Genomic DNA, 19,402 nt, shown 5'->3' on the forward strand with positions numbered 1-19,402 from the left:
CTGCGCTGCAGCCTGTGCCAGTGTGAGCTGCAGGGCCACCCATCGCTCTACTGGAGGGACGGAAACATCTACTGCCAGCAGGACTACTGCAGGTCTGCAGGAACCACACTCACGTTCACCTGACCCTAAAACACCTGACCCTGATACACCTGACCATGATACACCTGACCCTGATACACCTGACCCTAAAACACCTGACCCTGATACACCTGACCATGATACACCTGTCCCTGATACACCTGACCCTGATACACCTGACCCTGATACACCTGACCCTAAAACACCTGGCCCTGATACACCTGACCCTGATACACCTGACCCTGATACACCTAACCATGATACACCCGACCGTGATACATCCGACCCTGATACACCTGACCCTAAAACACCTGACCCTGATACACCTGACCCTAAAACACCTGGCCCTGATACACTTGACCCTGATACACCTGACCTTAAAACACCTGACCATGATACACCTGACCGTGATACACCTGACCCTAAAACACCTGACCATGATACACCTGACCCTAAAACACCTGGCCCTGATACACTTGACCCTGATACACCTGACCCTAAAACACCTGGCCCTGATACACTTGACCCTGATACACCTGACCCTAAAACACCTGACCATGATACACCTGACCGTGATACACATGATCGTGATACACCTGACCCTAAAACACCTGACCGTGATACACATGACCGTGATACACATGACCGTGGTTCACCTGACCCTGGTACACCTGACCTTGGTACACCTGACCCTAAAACACCTGACCGTGATACACCTGACCATGATGCACCTGACCGTGATGCACCTGACCGCGATACACATGACCGTGGTGCACTTGACCGCGATACACATGACCGTGGTACACCTGACCCTGATACACCTGACCTTGGTACACCTGACCGTGATACACCTGACCGTGATACACCTGACCCTAAAACACCTGACCATTATTTATATATATACGTATATATACATATATACGTATATATACATATATACGTGTATATCTACGTATATATACATATATACGTGTATATCTACGTATATATACATATATACGTGTATATCTACGTATATATACATATATACGTGTATATCTACGTATATATACATATATACGTGTATATCTACGTATATATACATATATACGTGTATATCTACGTATATATACATATATACGTGTATATCTACATATATACGTGTATATATACGTATATATACATATATACGTGTGTATATATACGTATATATACATATATACGTGTATATATATATGTGTATATATACGTATATATACACGTATATATGTATATATACATATATACGTATATATACATATATACGTGTATATATATGTGTATATATACAAATATACGTGTATATATACGTATATATACACATATACATATATGTATATATACACGTATATATGTATATATACATGTATATATACATATATACACGTATATATACATATATACACGTATATATACATATATACACGTATATATACACGTATACACGTATATATACACATATACACGTATATATACACGTATACACGTATATATACACGTATATACACGTATATATACATATATACACGCATATATACATATATACACGTATATATGTATATATACGTATATACACGTATATACATGTGTATATATACGTATATACACGTATATACATGTGTATATATACGTATATACACGTATATACATGTGTATATATACGTATATACACGTATATACACGTATATATACACACATATATACATGTATATATTCATATATACACACATATATGTATATATACATATATATGTATTTCTCTATATTTGTATATATCTCTATATATATATAGAGAGAGAGAGAGAGAGGATGGATGGATGGATGGATGGATACATTAGGTTAAGCTGGAGGGTACTGCAGGGCCTCCAACTTCTCTCATCAGTGTTCCTGGCGTTTCTCTCTCAGGATGTTTGGAGGTGGTCAGTGCGCTCGTTGCTTCCAGCCAATCCCAGCTTGGGCTCTGGTCATGAGGTCAGGTAATCTGACCTTTCACCCCCACTGCTTCTCCTGCCAGGTCAGCATAAATTATTTAGCATCGCATTTCGCATCAACGCAGTTACATGCAGACAATCATGTTTTGCAGGAGTGTGACATCAGATTGGTGCCAGGGAACCTGTACTGCATACAGGGTCAGAACCTCTACTGTCAGTCACATTACCATGGCAACGGGGGCATTCCACTGTCCAACAACACCCCACCACAACCAGTTCTGACTGAAGGTGAGAAAATGTGGTGTGGCCACAGCACCAAATGTCTGCTGATCCCAAGTCCCTATTTATCAAAGTACTCCACTGACCAAGTCCAGCATTTGAAATTAAAGGAAAGTAAAAGTATCATCAACAAAACTAAAATGTCCCTGTACTAGTACGTGTCATGATTACATGGTTGCTGCTGCTGGGGGACCTGGATCATAGACCGTTGACAGGTTTGTTCCAGCAGATCTGGATCATTCTATGATTTGATATTTTTGGGCCTGAAAGACTGTCGTTGAAACTGTGTGTGTGTGTGTGTGTGTGTGTGCGTGTGCGTGTGTGAGAGAGAGAGAACAGCTCCAAACCAGATCTCAGGTGAACTGGAGGAGTTGCTCAGCAGTCCAGAGCTACAACTGGATGACAGGGTGGCGGGTGGGCGGGCCCGCAGGCGGACCAAGCGGATCAGGACGTGTTTCCGCAGCGAGCAGCTCAGAGCGCTGGAGTCGTATTTTGCCCAGAAGCACAACCCTGATGGTAAAGACTGGACCTGCCTTGCTCACAAGACAGGCCTGCCAAAGAGAGTCCTGCAGGTATGTGTCCCGTGATGTCATCAGTTATGAACGTGTCAGATTGACTCGTGCTTCGCTCTAGCTTTCAGAGAAGAACCTGTACCAACTCTGACATCATCAGATACCTGTGTGTTGTCTCACCTGGATTGAATACTCAGGTATGGTTCCAGAATGCTCGGGCGAAGCTGAGACGCTCCCTTTCCGCCGACGACTCTCAGGTCAACTCCCCTTCTGCCCCCCCGAGAGGCCTCTCTGTGGAAACCACCTCCCTGTCCCAGGGTGACCAATCACAGCCCCTCGCCAGCACCACCATCGACCAGCTGCAGTTGTCCCTCCTCACTGGCCCGCTGAGCCCAGCTGCCAGCCAACCACAAAACACCACCCCCCCCCTTCTTACTGGACTACAACTCCCAGAGTGCAGCTGGCTGTAGCCCCTCCATGGAGGCCTACGGAGAGTTTAGAGAGGTGGGAGGAGGAGGAGGAGCACCGAATGATAATAATGATTCTTTTAGGCCACATTACTGCTAGAACCAGCAAGACCAGAAGCCTGAGGGTGGCGTGACTCAGCTCTGTTCTCCTCCTCTGATTGGTCAGTTTGTCAGCCCTGAAGTTCATTCTCTCTCAGCTTGTTTTTAACAGCCAAGTGATTAAAGGAATTCCACGATAGAGCGATTTACAACCACGATAGTAGCTGATCGCTGTGTGTCCGTAGAAGAGTTTGTTTCTAAATGCTTATCCAAAGTTGTCCTTCAACATGTCGGTCTTCCTGTACGTGTCAAACTCTTACCTCTGGTAGCAGACATTAAAACACAAGAGTGATGTTGCTGAGTTTCTTCAACTGACTGATTTAAAAAAAACAATAAAAATTTAATGTCATCAGACAGGATTTTATGGCTTAGCAGGACTTTTATTTGATCTTTTGCCCAAACCATCATGAGTTATAAACCTGACAAAGGCAACGTGAGCCAGCAGTCGTGACTTTGTTTAGTGAGCACCAAGCTTGACTCTAGCACAATGACTGGTGGTGGGTGGGAAGTGTTGGCATCAGCTAGCTCAGGTCTAGGCTAGTTAGCTTAGCACAATGACTGGTGGTGGGTGGGAAGTGTTGGCATCAGCTAGCTCAGGTCTAGGCTAGTTAGCTTAGCACAATGACTGGTAGTGGGTGGGAAGTGTTAGCATCAGCGCGCTCAGGTCCAGGCTAGTTAGCTTAGCACAATGACTGGTGGTGGGTGGGAAGTGTTGGCATCAGCTAGCTCAGGTCTAGGCTAGTTAGCTTAGCACAATGACTGGTGGTGGGTGGGAAGTGTTGGCATCAGCTAGCTCAGGTCTAGGCTAGTTAGCTTAGCACAATGACTGGTAGTGGGTGGGAAGTGTTAGCATCAGCGTGCTCAGGTCCAGGCTAGTTAGCTTAGCACAATATCTGGTAGTGGGTGGGAAGTGTTAGCATCAGCTAGCTCAGGTCCAGGCTAGTTAGCTTAGCCCAATGACTGGTAGTGGGTGGGAAGTGTTAGCATCAGCTCGCTCAGGTCCAGGATGCTAGTTAGCTTAGCACAATGGCTGGCAGTGGGAAGGAAGTGTTAGCATCAGCTAGCTCAGGTCCAAGCTAGTTAGCTTAGCCCAATGGCTGGTAGTGGGTGGGAAGTGTTAGCATCAGCTAGCTCAGGTCCAGGATGCTGGTGTGTCCTGCAGGAATCCTCCTCCTCCTCATCATCATCAGTAGCAGCAGTCGCTCTTCTAGTCCTCAACAAACCTTTGGTTCTGTTGACCCAAGTTCCAGTGGAGCTTTGGAGGTGCTGCGTCAAATCACTTTCAAGATTCAAGATTCCAGTTTTATTTGTCACATGCCTAAATGTACAGGTACAGTGGCAGTGACATGAAAAGTGACTTCTGTGCTTGTGAAACTGAATATAAATATAACACTAGTATGTAAGAAAAAAAATAATAATAAAGTTTAAGAAAATGCTATATGGTGAAGAGAAAAATAAAAATAGAATTAGATAAATAAATACTCCAATAAAAAGACTCCTATGTACAAGTAAGCAGTTAACAGAGGCTATGTACAACATATGTAAACAGGTCAGGTGACCAGTGTTCAGAGGGTGTTGTGCAGTCAGTTACCGGGGTGTGGAATGAAGAGTTCAGGATCCGAGTGGCTTGGGGGAGGAAGCTCCTTTTCAGCCTCTCCGTCCTGGCCCTGATGGAGCGAAGCCTCTTTCCTGAGGGCAGCCAATCTAGCAGTCTATGGTTGGGATGGTGAGTGTCTTTGATGATCCATCTTGCCCTGCACCTGCACCGCTGGGTGTAGATGTCCTGGAGGCCGGGCCGGGCAGTGCAGCGCGGTGGATGCGTTCAGCACAACGGATGACTCGGTGTAGAGCCTTTCTGTCCTGAGAGCTGCAGCTGCCGTACCAGGCAGTGATGCTCGCAGAAAGTACAGACCCCACTGTGGCGGTGTAGAAGGTACACAGCAGCTTACTGGAGACCTTACATTTCCTGAGCCTCCTGAGATGGAATAAACGCTGCCTCGCCTTCTTCACCAGGTTGGAGGTGTGTGCAGACCAAGACAGGTCCTCAGAGATGAGTACCCCGAGATACCTGTAACTGCTCACTCCCTCCACCGGATTCCCGTAGATCTTGAGTGGTGCATACTGGACCCCCTGCCGCCCTCTCCTGAAGTCAACCACCACCTCCTTGGTTTTGGTGACGTTCAAGTCCAGGTTGTTGTCCTTACACCATGAGAACAGTAGCTCCACCTCTTCTAGATAAGCCATCTCGTTGTTGTTGGAGATCAGGCCTACCACCACTGTGTCATCCGCGAATTTCACAATGATGTGATCCCTGCGCCCAGTCAGGAAAGTAGTTCCGGCAACGTGTCTGATTCGACCACTACAATGTCTCCTCATGTTAAACTGGTATTTAATAATACTACTGTAGTTATATTAATGCAGGCAGAGACTGAGCAATGCTAACACTTCCCATCCACTACCATTCATTGTGCTTAGCTAACTAGCATGGGACCCCATCTTCTTTTCTGTCTCTGGACTAAACGTTGGTGTGTTCTTTAAAGTTAAGGAGAGGAAACACCAACACTAAAAACTCTCAGAAAATGTACATTGTAAAAGATGAACTAAATACTGGGAAGTCTTCATGTTTTGCATGAAAAAAAGAATTGAATTTAAATATTAAAATATGAATTCAAAAGTAACTCAATGTCTTTGTTTTTGATGAGCAATTACCACCAGATCAAATTAAGTGTTGAATGATCCTTTAGCACCCAGATCCAACACAAACCTCATTACCTACAAATAGCCTGAAATTAAAGGCTCAAGGTGGTGTATTAATCAGTTGATTGGTGTCAGCTGAAGTTCGAGCATGACATCATTTGATGGCAGGTTTGTCAGTGAGAGGTTTCCTCACCTATCAGACCATTTGAATGACATTCTTTCAGGTGTGTTCTTGAGCGAGACGACCTTCATGACGACCATGAAGACAAAAGAGACCGGCGAGTGTCAGCGCGTCCTCCCCTCCTGGTGATTCTCTCTCCTCACAAACATCTTAATGAATTGGCTGCTTCCTCTGTATGAATTGCCTCCCCAATCAAGGGCTGATAATTACAGCGTGGTGGCTGAAGTGGGCTGAGGTTTCTCAGCTGAAAGAATGAAGGTTACGAGGGTCAACGCAGAACTTAGTCTGCGTCATCAAGCCGATGACCAATGTCTGACAGCGACCTGTGACCCCCCAGGATGGTGGGAGGGCAGTTATTAAAAAGGTCAGAGTCGCTGATTGTTGGAGACGATGCGTCGAGTTAACCAGCACAAGGTAAGAACTCGAGACCACAATGATTTGTGCTTCTTGTCTTGGTGCCGACTGGTGACACTTAGGTTTGTTCTTTGTACTTCTGCAGCCATGATGTTTGTTTTTGAGTTGTCATTTTAAATAAAATGTTTTCAGTTTAGTGGCGTTGCGGAGACGTGCTGCCTCAACACTGTCTTCTTCAAACTTAAGAAAACATTTGCTTGACAAAGATCCCCACAAACATCCCACTTTTACCGTTTTAGCAGGTGTTGAAAATTAAAAGTGATGTATAAACAGAAAGTCTCCTTCAAAATTCTACTTTACTTCAAGAAAGTATTTTACGTGTGAACCCCGCCTCTATCCCAGCTGGGATAGGCTCCAGCACCCCTGCGACCCTTTACAGGATAAGCGGTAGAAAATGGATGGATGGTATTTTACATTTAAATGACTTCAGTACCAAAAGTAAAAGTACATATTTCACACAACACTTAGGAGTATTCGGTCCTTGAACCCTTGACCTATAAGGGATTTATCCTCTTCAGCTTCATCGAGTTGTTTTCTCTTCGACTAGAAACTGATGGGCGCACACAAGGTAGCAGCCTAAAAAGTGCAGCACTGCCTTTGAAAGGTGGTGGACTAAAAGATAGTCAAGTACAGATACAGATAAGTACATCACTATTACACCACGGAACTTCCTGTTTGAATGCATGAACGTGAAAATGTTCCTGTGAAAGTTGTGGAAACTTACTGGTAAAACTGTATAGAACCCTGACTGAAGCTGGTCGCGCTTCAAGTCCTTGGCCGTAAGAGTTCAGCATTGGAGGGTGACGTTGGTCCCTGGAGGGGTGGAGGGGCGCTGCCAGGGTATTCATGGAGGTTGTTGATGTCTCCTTGCTAAGGTTGTCAGACCCACCTGAGGGCAGTGGCGTGCGTCCTCCACGTGTCGGATCATCGCTGTCCGGTGTTTAAATCCAAACTAAAATGTCAGCCGGTCTTCGATGAGCTTTAATGAGCGTCTGTGGTTCTTTTGCTCTCTGCTTCCTTTTTACCGTCTGAAGCAGTCGGGACAGCCGGGCGTAGTTGTGTGTTGTACAAACACCCGTTCATACACACAGGTCCTTCCAACCACTGCACAAGCAAGACAAGCATGGAGCTTCAGTGGACAAAATCTGAAATTAAATGCACATGAAGGTAGAGTTCAGGAGAGAAGCAGCAGCAAGGGAGCTGCTTCCAGCTGCGCTTGAGTCATTTCCCTCCAGTCTGTGGTGAACTCCGCTCATGTAGTCTAGATGTTTCACCGGAACATTTGGTTAGTTGAGACTGACTTTCAGGACCAAGAACCTGGAAAAAGAAAAGCACTTCAAATGTCATCAAATACACGTTAAACTCATCTCGACTTATATTAAGGCAGGCAAAGATTGTTCCGGAGAAAAGGGTATTTGTGAGGCGTCTTTCTCTACACCCCCACCACTACACACACACACACTGCTAGCATTCACAGCAGCTAAGCTAACAAGCAGCCATCTGTCTGGAGCACCAGAGAGGAGAGACGGTCTCTATCTGCTGGTCTGGATCCAAACATGGTGGACAATAAGAGGATCAGCTCAAACGCTGCTGGGCACCTTTATGGAAGTTGTAAAACCTTCAGTGAGTTGATACCCCTTGAATCGCTTGTTTCACATTCTTATTTTTATTCTTTCTTTCCTGGACTTTTTCACTGAACAGATGCGAGTGTCATACCAACCTGGCGGCTCATCGTTTGCTCTCCTCACTCTCGCCCTCCTGCTCCCCATCCCATGGTCCACCACATCACTCCCCCATCCCCCCACAGCCCTCCTGCCAGAAGGGAATGGACTGGGACTGGGACTGGGACTGGAACTGGACCTAGAACCAGCCTTTTTGCAGCTCCAGGCTGCTCTGCGGGCCCTGAAGGATTCCAAGGGCAGGGCAGTGGAATCTAATGAGGAAAACCACAATGAGTCGTGGGAGGAAGAGGAGGTTCTGAAGGCCCAGATGAAAGACCTGATGGCCCGGTCGCTCTCCCTGGTCCCCAGGGGTTACTCCCTGGAGAACATGCAGTATCTGGAGGGTGGAGAGGGGGATGACGGCGGCAAGAGGAACCAAGCCCTGACCTCCATTGCTGGAGGGCTTCAAGCCGTCAGCCGGGAGAAAGGGGGGTTCGGGTTCCGCTTTGGGAGGAAGAGGTGGACTGATGGGGGGTGGAGGGGTGAAAGGAGAGGGGGCACAGGGAAGGACGCGTGGAGGTGTTTGAGTGGAGGTTTAGAAGGTGACTAAAGCATCTGAGTTTGACAAACCGTGAAGATGCTCCTAGTTGTCATATAAATATTTTCTAGTGATTCATGGCAACCACACGTTGATGCAACAGTTGCCGTCACTCCCTTTCACAGCAGGAGGCTTTGCGTTGTTATTCCAGTGTAAGAACAAATCCAGTGACTGAATAATGCACAAGCATTGTCAGCACTGAGCAACACTCAGTAGGTTAGAGGGTCTTTTCCACCAAAGCAGCAAGACATTTTAGAGCAGGGGTCACCAACGTGGGGCCCGCAGGCACCAGGGAGCCCCCAAGGACAGCAGGAGGTGTCTGTTCAAAAATGTAATATTTTTCACTGTTGCTATTCTTTTTTTTTTTTAAATCATTTGCTTTTATATAGATTAAAAAATGACTGTCAAAAAAGGGTTAAAACATGATTTAAAGTTGGTTAATTGAGGTGAACTCTGACCTATGCTAGTTCAAAGGTCAAAGCAAATTTGTGATTTCAGAAAAGTGAATCAAACTGGTGGTCCTTAGTCAGACTCGGGCCCCAGGATGCAGCTCCAGGTGAAAAAGTTGGTGCCCCCTGTTTTAGAGTGAGACATGCAGACTGCATCAGTGTCCAAGATTTAAGTCGTACGTGTTCGTCAACCCTGGGGTTTCGTGATAAATGTCTGAGTCGCCTTTGTTTCTGTGCTAATTTGTTGGCTTGCACACACGATGAATAAAGTGTTGGAGCTCACTCACATCCACACGTTTCTGCCCTGTGACAGTATTTTCGCTCTGCTCTCCTTCCACTCCGCCCAGGCTGCGCTCAGGTTCAGTCTGGCAGCGGAGGTCATCTTGGCGGCTGCAGAGGTCAAATGTTGGCTGGACCAATCAGAGACGAGCAGGAGTGGTTGAGCTCGATGACACAGAAGTAAAAGCACTTGTTTAAGGTTGTTCTCTCATGGCGGCGGATGAAGCGAGAGGCGATGCGAGCAGTTGTGGAAACTTCATTAAATATGACCTTGTCCAGATCGTCTGCCGGCGCTCCAGCATGGTGGTGGAACTTCGCTTCTGTGATTCTCATCAATGAGCGGTCGCACCACCGCCAACAGCGGCTCCAGGTCCTGCTGGCACCTACATGTCCATGCGGAACAGGAGTTCGATGGTATGACCATGACTTTGAAGGTAGATCCTGCACGACGTGGCTTGGGGTGCCCAGCAGAGAGAAACCTCCTGCTTCTCCACTGCCTGACTCAACCCAGACATGGAGACTCCCGTCATTTCTCATACTGACGGCTAAGAGTCAAACCTTGCTGGATCAACCACATCAAACATGTCAGCCAGCGTTCGCACAAGCCTGTTACTCAGTAACACAGACGCTAACGTTGAACTTAGCATAAGTGCTTTAACGTTAGCTCAGCTCCATCCCTCCATCCTGCTTAAGTGTTGAGGATGGGGGGGTGGAGCCTATCCCAGCTGACCTTGGGTGAGAGGTGGGGTTCAGCCTGGACGGGTCACCAGTCCGTTGCAGGGCCATCAGGAGCAGGTAGGGGTTCAGTATCTTGCTCACAGACACTTGGACATGGTCACTGGGGGAAGTGGGGTTTGAACCAGTGACCCTTGGGTTGCTAGATGACCTCTCTACCTCTGAGCCACACTGCCCCGTGTCAGCTCAGCTGAATCAACGATACGTTAGCGTGCTGCTAGGGAGAGCCTGTGACGATGAAGGTTTCAGGACTGGAGTTAACGTGGAGTGGAGGGACTTGAGTGTAGTTGGGAGCTCTTATTTAATGGGACGGATCCTCGTCTTGTTACATTGTCAGCAGTTTCTCATTTATGGAAAATAAATGAACAATTCCTAGATGGAGATGACTTGTGCAGTGCAATTCATTTATTGTCGTTTCTTTGGTATGCAGTAACCGTCTAGTGGACCCAGTCAGACTGGTGCGACAGTCGCGACATGGACTTGAGGCCACGACAACCAGGATGTGATGCGTTCAGGGCTCAAGTCCCCGCCTGAAGCTCCCCTCACTCCTCAGCCCCAACACTGGCGGCTGCTCCTTGTCGGGATGATCTTCCCCTGACTGCCGTTTATGTTGCGCCGTGTGTTATGCGGAAGTTAATTGTGACGGAAACGAAACTCAGCGCGGTTCGTGGAGTCGATGCGCAGCACCTGAACGCACCTGCTGAAAGTTGCTTGAGCGTGACAGTACCGGTAGAAGTCGGTGTCAGAGGGTCTTCTGAAGGCAGAAATGTTGAGCCTCCTCGGTTTGGTCCTCCTGATGGGGGGCCTGAGCGCCAGCGGCGGTAAGTTCGGTTCTACAGACGAAACAGAAAGTGAAGTTTCATGTTGTTGCGTATTTAGCTGTTAAACTGATATACCAGTATTTTCTATTCACATTAGTGAAAATATGCTGGATTATTACGTGTGGACACAAAGTTGTTACACTGATGGATCGATCGATCGATCGATCGATCAGCGAACCGAACAGACCCGAGGAACGATCGTGTCCGTGGCGGCTGATCAGAAACTCAGAGATACAGCAGGAAGACATGTCCCAGGACCGGAGTGGGACTCAGTCTGAGCCTGGAGGGTCGTGCCTCAGACTGGCCCCCTTCAGATCACCCCCTATCATTATTAAACTCATGGAATCATAACCCTACGCGTTCAGCCTACAACAGCGCACTGCTCGGTCGAGCCTTGTGCTTCCGTGTGACGTCAGTCGGTAGCAGGAGCAACACATCAGCGTCTCTGCTCTGTCCATGTCAGTGTTCACAGGTGTCCAAACCTTGAAAATGAAATGAAGTGATAACCACAAATATTAAATATTGAATGTCAAAAAGACAGAGCTGAATCACCCAGCATCTCCGGACCCTCTCCATGTGGAGCAGGTCACCACCGCACTCGTCATGACATGAGTTCTAGTCATGTTCCACCCTGCCGGCCCTCTCTGGGCCTGCGGCTCATGGCTGCTGTTTGGAGCTGCTTCTCACTCTGAGACCAAGTTTCTCAGTTATGTGACGTCATACTATTATTTAAATTATATGAGCTTGTGTTACACGCCACAACGCCACACAACGCATTGACTCGATAATTAATGAACGGTGGTTTGCCTGGCCTTCCCCGCTCCGTCGTCCTCATTGGTCGTTTCAAACCACGAGCTCATTTTAGTAAAAAAGCTGCCAGTTTTGACTCATATATATATATATATATATATATATATATATACATCATACAACATCTGGCTATATATATATATATATATATATATATATACACACACACATATATGTACATATATATGTAAATATACATACATATAAACACATATACATATATGTGTATATATGTGTATGTATATGTGTATATGTATGTATATATGTATGTATATATGTATATATATATACATATATACATACATATATATGTATATATACTGTGTATGTATATATATACACATATACAGTGTATATATGTGTATATATGTATGTATATGTATGTATATATATGTATGTATGTATATGTATGTATATATGTATGTGTGTATATATGTATATGTATGTATATATATGTATATATGTATGTATATGTTTGTATATATGTATGTATATGTATGTATATATGTGTATGTATGTATATATATGTATATATGTATGTATATGTTTGTATATATATGTATGTATATGTATGTATATGTATGTATGTATATATATGTATGTATATATGTATATATATGTATATATGTATATATATATACACAAACACACACATACATGATGTGTTTCCTTAAATCTGTAGACCCTTGAGCACAGCAACACTACTTCATTGTAAATGGTGCTTTGACACACGTTTGGCCCTCAGCAAACACAACACATGGTCGGGCTTTGATTTCATTCCAAGCAATCATCTGATAGATGATTTGTCAATCGTCTAATTATGTCCTAATACCTGTAGTTTTACTGCGACTCTATCTGCCCCTTACAGTAGGACTTGTACATGTAGAGTATTTTAATGGCGCCCTGTGTCGTTCTGTCTGTCACTCAGAGGAACACTCTCTGACTTACATCTACACGGCCTTCTCCAAACCTGTCGACCTCCCTGGTTTCCATGAGTTCACCGCCATGGGTCTGCTGGACGGCAAGATCATCGACTACTTCAACAGCGACCTCAACAGCAAAATTCCCAAGCAGCCCTGGATGGAGAAAGAGCTTGATGCTCAATACTGGGAAAAGGGAACACATTCTCGCAAGAGCAAGCAGCGGTGGTTCAAAGCCAACATCGATATCCTGATGAGGCGAATGAGACAGAACGACTCAGGTAAGATGCTCTCATCACGCCAGCCGTCTCTGGACAGACACCCGCCACCTTCCCATCAAGAGACGTTGATGTTGGGTTTTTGTATCAAACGGCAAAGGCCACCTCAGATTCACAGTGAAGTTCCACGCTCACTTGAGGTGGTGTACCTTTTACAAAAAAGATTCACCGTTCAAAGTAGGAGCTGGAAGCACCTGATCCACATAAACTGACGTAGAGAATCTACAGTCATGTGACTGAGCAGCTGGTTCTGCCACCGTCTGTCTGTCCTGGTGTCCAACATGTCCACCAGCTGGCACCACAGAACTATGACACCTGGTCCAGCTGACAGTCGCTCCACCGGGCCTCCCTCCATCTTCACCTGGTGAACGTGGAACAATGAGCCCACCTGATGCCTCGCTGGGTTTCTTCTTCTTCTGCGCTGGCTGGTGCAGCCACTGTAACGCTGACTACATCGCCACCTTCTGGCGGACCGACACATACCTAACCTGGTTCACAATTGGTCTTCCACAGCATGTCTGAAAACCACTCAATATTTACTTCACAGTTCTGTGAAACATTGCCACTGAGATGAACTTTATGCTGACTCTGATTCAGGAGTTGTCTGTTTCTCTTGATAGTTTTTGAATTTAAGCCTGCTGTTCAACAGAGATGCTGCTGGATAACACGTTTAACACCAAAGATGAACCAAGAGAAATCTGCTCACGCTCAGCTGAGAGGGGGAGTACTGCCACCTCCTGTTCAGAGGGGGACGTACTTCTGTCATTCAACCTGTTCTTCCTGGGGTCTTATAAACTGTGACAACAGCAGCAGTCCAATTAAATGACCCAGTGCAGCTGTAACTATGGCAACGATAGCAGTAACAAACACAGAAATCTTCACTCTTGTTTCACCATTGTTCCCCTCAGACGTCCACGTTCTCCAGTGGATACATGGCTGTAAGGGAGAGATGCCGTCCCCCCCAACACAAAACAACACCAAAATCAAGTTCCTAGAGTGCATAGACAAGTACAGCTACGATGGATCAGACTTCCTGGCCTTTGACACCTCCAATAACATCTGGGTTGCCGCCATTAATGCGGCATCTGTGACCAAGAGGAAATGGGATGATGTCATGGTCCTGAAAGATTACACCAAAACCTACCTGGAGAGGGAGTGCATCGACTGGATGAGCAAGTTTCTTGCATTTGAGCAAAAGCATTCGTCAGAAAAACGTATGTATAGAAAACCTGTTTTTAATTTATGTTTATGTTATGTAAACCTCCCTGACAATCTCAGACTTTGAGCCCATCAAAGTGGGAGATCAAAGTCATCCTGGACCTCTGAATGCTTTGATCACAACATTCATACGTTCAATCATTCATCCATTCATTAAAACACTGCTCCTTTGAGGAGAATAATACCAGAAATGTGAGTGATGCAACCAGCTTGTATGCTAGCTTCATGCTACAACCAAGTGCTAATCAAAGACACCGAGGCTACAAATTCTAACTTAGTGAAGTATCTGAAGTAGCGGCACGCCGACCATTTCCACCAAGACAAAAACCTGTTTCCAAGAAAGCAGATCTGCTTCACTGCATCAATAGCTCTAAGGCGGACTTTTAACCCCGCCCCTGTGGTCATATGCTGGCTTAGAGACCACGGCTGAATGTGACCTCCACTCAAGAAGGCACACCTCACTCGTCCTGTATCCTCATGGCTCTCCAAAATGGCTGACCCATCGTATGGAGACGGACGGCTGTAAAGGACATGAGGTTTTTAACTGAAACACAAGTCTGTCATTCATGACTGGATGATCGGCAACAGCACAGCTAGACGGAAGCAGCAGTAAATGTAACTTCTACAGAAAAATCCCACAATTAAACTCCATTCCTCACTCATCAATGCTAGCGGCACAAAAATCAGTCAACAACAGCACGACACTCCTCTGGGAAGCTCCTGGGGGGTTGAAGCTGCGTCACACTTGTGATGTCATTGAGAGGCGCCCGTGGAATCTAGACGTCTCGTTCGTGCCACCTGTATGTCTTTGTGTGTTATCCATTTGGCACATCTGATCTTGTAGTTGGAGTTGCATCATTATTTTAGAGTATTTAAGAAGAACTGACCTCGCCTCAATCCTGCTCGTCCCTCCAGCTGAACCTAACGTCTACGTCTTTGGGAAAACTGCCAAACTTGAATCGAACATCATGCTGACCTGCCTGGCTACGGGTTTCCACATCAACACCATCAGCCTGAAGATCAAAAGGAACGGCCGCGTTTTAACCAGAGACGACGGAGTGACTTCCTCTAATGTTCGACCCAATGAAGATGCCACCTTCCAGAGAAGAGACAGCGTGGAGATTCTAAAGAGTGACACGTCTGAGTACACCTGTGAGGTCACCCATCAAGCATCTGGATTGAGGCTTGAAAAGCTTTGGGGTAAGAACTTCTTCTGACAGCATCTGTCAGTTGGGTGGGATGAAAAAGAAATGGAAAGACTAAACCTGACGAGCAAGAGCCCGTTCCTGGTCCGTATTCAGAAATTGCATTGGATTCATTGAACCATCATGTGGTGTCGCAGTCGAATTGACCATTTAATAGTTTTACCAAGAGAAAAATGATCCATTTATTGACCGTAAAAATGATAACGAGCGTCCACACGCTACAGTCGTCCCCACGGAGGAGTCGGACGTGTGTCGTCCATCACGCATGAGTTCTTAGTGCTGGCGCTGACCCTGATAGCCCTGGTGGTGTTTTCCTGCCACGTAGCAACAGTCACATGAAGCTACGTGGCAGTGATGCTGAAGTCGCCTGGCAACGAACGGAAGGTGACTGTTTCCTGTGTTGTAGATGGTGGGTTTCTTGGCGGCAGAGGAATAAACGTTGCATTCCTGGCTGGTGTGTTTGTGGCAGTCGTGGTCACCCTCTCGCTGGCTGTTGGAGTGGTCTTCATGTGTATAAGGAAAAAAAAAGGTAGGTGCATATATGATGGTTGAAGTCATGAGGAAGTCCTCCTCTGCGGTGTATGAGGTGTTTGGTGATCCTGTAGTCTCAGGGGGAGATGTGTGTTTGTGCAAAATCCTTATCGTGGTGCAAAGGTCAATGACTTTATTACCATGGAGTCGTCACAGACGGTCCTGGCCATCAGGAACTTTCTTATCCTTGATTTGCTGAACCAAAGAGTTTCTGTACCAATACTTTAAATATTTTAAATCACACAACAATAACACACCTGACCATGAAAAAGAGTTGGTTCACATTTTCTTCTGCCCCACCTGACTGTCAGTGTTGAGAAAAAGTCCATTTCTCACTTCACAAGTTGCGATGGTGAGCTAGCAGTGCTCATGTGGTTGGGACGTAGTCCTGCGTTCTGCTGCTCACCAGTTTGATCATGTGTTTGGTGTCAGGGAACGCTGCCAAAGGTAAACGTGTTCCAGGTAAATATGATGCTTCTTTTAATTCATGAGATGATTTGTCCAGTTGAGAAGATTCCATTCATGTAGCCATTCTTATCTGCTACTTCGTGATCTGCTTCATAATCCCAACTAACCAGCCTTCTCTAACATTGAGGTTAAATCTGACGGGCGAGCTCGTTTGAGAACCCTTTCTTCTAATGAACAAGTTTTACTGGCAGCTACTCAGAGACCCTCAAATTACAGGGAGCCGTTTAATGGACCCTCAAAACTTGGACACAGCTTGTTCCTATTAAATTATTTGCTTTTTTACATCCATTTAACTCCCAATAGGACAGATTTTTTTCCCCACCGTGAAAAACAAGCATTTTTGGGCCTTCAAAGGTGCAACAGGTCCCTGGAGGTCCTGTGGAGACAGTTTGTACTTGTTAACTTTGTGTGTTTCTGCTGTTTATGAAGTTGCTACGGATGAAGAGATCCCAGAGAATGAAGATCTTCTGAGGAAGACCAGCCAGGGTAAAACTTGAACCTGATCTCAGACGTTCTTCCATGACAAAGAGCAGTGGTAGATATGAGAAGAGAGATGAGGTCCTGATGAGTCCACCTTGTTATCAGTGCTTCTTAGAACTTTTAGCTCTCTGCTGAACAAACTACTTGTTTTTGGCTCGTGTGTCTCATCTGACTAATTAGCTCGTTTGAGAACCCTTTCTTGTAATGAACAAATTTTACTGGCAGCTACTCAGAGACCCTCAAATTACAGGGAGCCGTTTAATGGACGTTCCTCGTCCTCAAAACTTGGACACAGCTTGTTCCTATTAAATTATTAATTTGTGTCTTTCTGTTCTTTATGAAGTCGCTTTGGACGAAAAGAAGAACAAAGAGATCCCAGAGAATGGAGGTCCTGAGAAGACCAGCCAGGGTAAAACTTGAACCATGACAAAGAGCAGTGGTAGATATGAGAAGAGAGATGAGGTCCTGATGAGTCCACCTTGTTATCAGTACTTCTTAGAACTTTTAGCTCTCTGCTGAACAAACTACTTGTTGGAACATCGTCAAGTCTCCTCTTTCCCCACAGGCTCACACTCGTCTCTCGACTCGGGCATCTCCACTGGAGCTGACACTGACCAAACAGCGTGATGGATGACCTCTTGTGGCCACATGCTGTAGAAAAAAGGGTGATTTACCCAAAATTCATAGCAAAAGAGCCTCTCATGTCAAGAACCAGACAGATGAATTCAGACTAACAAGCATTTATTAAACTTTCTACCTGGTTCCCATTTATCTTTGTGAAAGTGACTGAGTTCTTGCCTTGTCTGATGGCTGTGGAGGGAACATCTGGATGCACCCCTCTGGTGTTACACTGGCCTCGAATGGTTGGGAAGTATGAAGCGTTGGCTTGTTCAGATGGATGGAAGCCCTTCCTCACACTGTCAGGGCAGAAGTTTGGCCCACAGGTTTACTGCAGAAAGACGTGGAGGTCAGGCAGCAAGTGCACCTGCTGACAGGTGAATAGTTGCCGTTGGTTTCGGCCCCGGTTACTGGGCTGCAAATCCTGTCTGTGTTTTTTAGCTTCCGCACTCTTGATGGACTTATTTTCTGATTGATTTTAAGATGTATCTCCTCTCAGACTTCTGTTTGATCACATTTATATACATACATATATATATGTATATATATTATATATATGTATATATTATATATGTATATATTATATATGTATATGTATGTATATGTATATATTATATATGTATATATGTGTGTATATGTATATATAGTATATATGTATATGTATATATATTATATATGTATGTATATATGTATATGTATGTATATGTATGTATATATGTATATATTACATGTATATGTATATATGTATATATATTATATATGTATATATGTGTGTATATGTATATATATGTATATATATATATGTGTATATGTATATATAGTATATATGTATATATATGTGTGTATATATATATAGTATATATATATGTATATGTATATATGTATATGTATATATATGTATATATATGTATGTATATATGTTATATATATGTATGTATATGTATATATATAATATATATGTATATATATTATATATGTATATATATGTGTGTATGTGTATATATGTATGTATATATGTATACATATATATGTATATACCTATATATACATATATATGTGTGTGTATATATATACACATATATACATATATGTATATATGTGTATATATATATACATATATATATACACATATATATATATATGTGTATATATATACATATATATATACACACATATATATATATACATATATATGTGTGTATATATATATATATCTTGAATGAATATCTCAGGTCAAGATGATGATTTCATTCATCTGAGACACCAGGTCACCTGGTGAAGACGAGCCAAGTGACCTTGAGATGACGCTTTGATGCTTTTATCTCGAGATGAGGGCATCAAATAAGCAGTTTGGAGCACGGTTGTTCTCCTCTTTCGTACGATAGAACGCTTCACGATGGATGAATGTGGGCTTTATTACCGCCGGAGTACACATCAAAATCTGGACCGGAAACCCTGAACTGTCCACCTAGCTCCATATTGCAAGTGACGCCTGAGAGGATTGCGTCTGTTAATTCCTGCAGGCGCCATCTGGGACAGCTCCATGAGGAAGGATTCCACCGCAGTGCTCTGAAGTGACAGTGAGTGTTAATCCATGACACAATAGCAAGACCCTAGTCCTGGTTTAGGAATTAACGTCCCATTGTCTCGTGAAA

At 44.6% G+C, this 19,402-nt stretch overlaps 3 protein-coding genes across 4 annotated transcripts in view; all 3 read left to right on the plus strand.

Annotated features, from left to right (window-relative positions):
• LOC147240193 (LIM domain only protein 3-like) overlaps nucleotides 1-3,712 on the plus strand; it is a 4,500-nt gene extending 788 nt beyond the window's left edge. The window contains exons 2-5 of the mRNA XM_086194312.1: nucleotides 1-92; nucleotides 2,002-2,110; nucleotides 2,180-2,878; nucleotides 3,016-3,712. The exon at nucleotides 1-92 is cut by the window's left edge and continues 87 nt beyond it. Coding sequence (XP_086050438.1) covers nucleotides 1-92; nucleotides 2,002-2,110; nucleotides 2,180-2,461 — 483 coding nt within the window. The 3' untranslated portion in view covers nucleotides 2,462-2,878; nucleotides 3,016-3,712. The remainder of the gene's footprint in view (nucleotides 93-2,001; nucleotides 2,111-2,179; nucleotides 2,879-3,015) is intronic.
• Nucleotides 3,713-6,251: 2,539 nt separating this feature from the next.
• On the plus strand, nucleotides 6,252-10,731 carry qrfp (pyroglutamylated RFamide peptide). Its single transcript, XM_086192534.1, has 2 exons — nucleotides 6,252-6,676; nucleotides 8,378-10,731. Exons 1-2 carry the CDS (start codon nucleotides 6,653-6,655, stop codon nucleotides 8,945-8,947), a joined length of 594 nt encoding a protein of 197 aa, XP_086048660.1. The 5' UTR covers nucleotides 6,252-6,652; the 3' UTR covers nucleotides 8,948-10,731.
• Nucleotides 10,732-10,979: 248 nt separating this feature from the next.
• On the plus strand, nucleotides 10,980-17,900 carry LOC147240195 (H-2 class I histocompatibility antigen, Q10 alpha chain-like). 2 transcript variants are annotated; one of them, XM_086192533.1, is made up of 8 exons: nucleotides 10,980-11,219; nucleotides 12,958-13,230; nucleotides 14,136-14,441; nucleotides 15,361-15,645; nucleotides 16,057-16,179; nucleotides 17,079-17,135; nucleotides 17,473-17,538; nucleotides 17,695-17,900. In XM_086192533.1, exons 1-8 carry the CDS (start codon nucleotides 11,165-11,167, stop codon nucleotides 17,754-17,756), a joined length of 1,227 nt encoding a protein of 408 aa, XP_086048659.1. In that variant the 5' UTR covers nucleotides 10,980-11,164; the 3' UTR covers nucleotides 17,757-17,900. The 2 variants fall into 2 exon arrangements, 1 of the variants encoding a protein (XP_086048659.1); XR_015111112.1 differs by having other exon boundaries at nucleotides 10,981-11,219; nucleotides 16,057-16,177; nucleotides 17,076-17,135.
• Nucleotides 17,901-19,402: the final 1,502 nt, after the last annotated feature.

The sequence above is a fragment of the Aulostomus chinensis genome, chromosome 22 (genome assembly GCF_037954235.1).
Source record: "Aulostomus chinensis isolate RoL2024-O1b breed Wild chromosome 22, RoL_Achi_v1.0, whole genome shotgun sequence".
NCBI classification, from domain to species: Eukaryota; Metazoa; Chordata; class Actinopteri; order Syngnathiformes; family Aulostomidae; genus Aulostomus; species Aulostomus chinensis.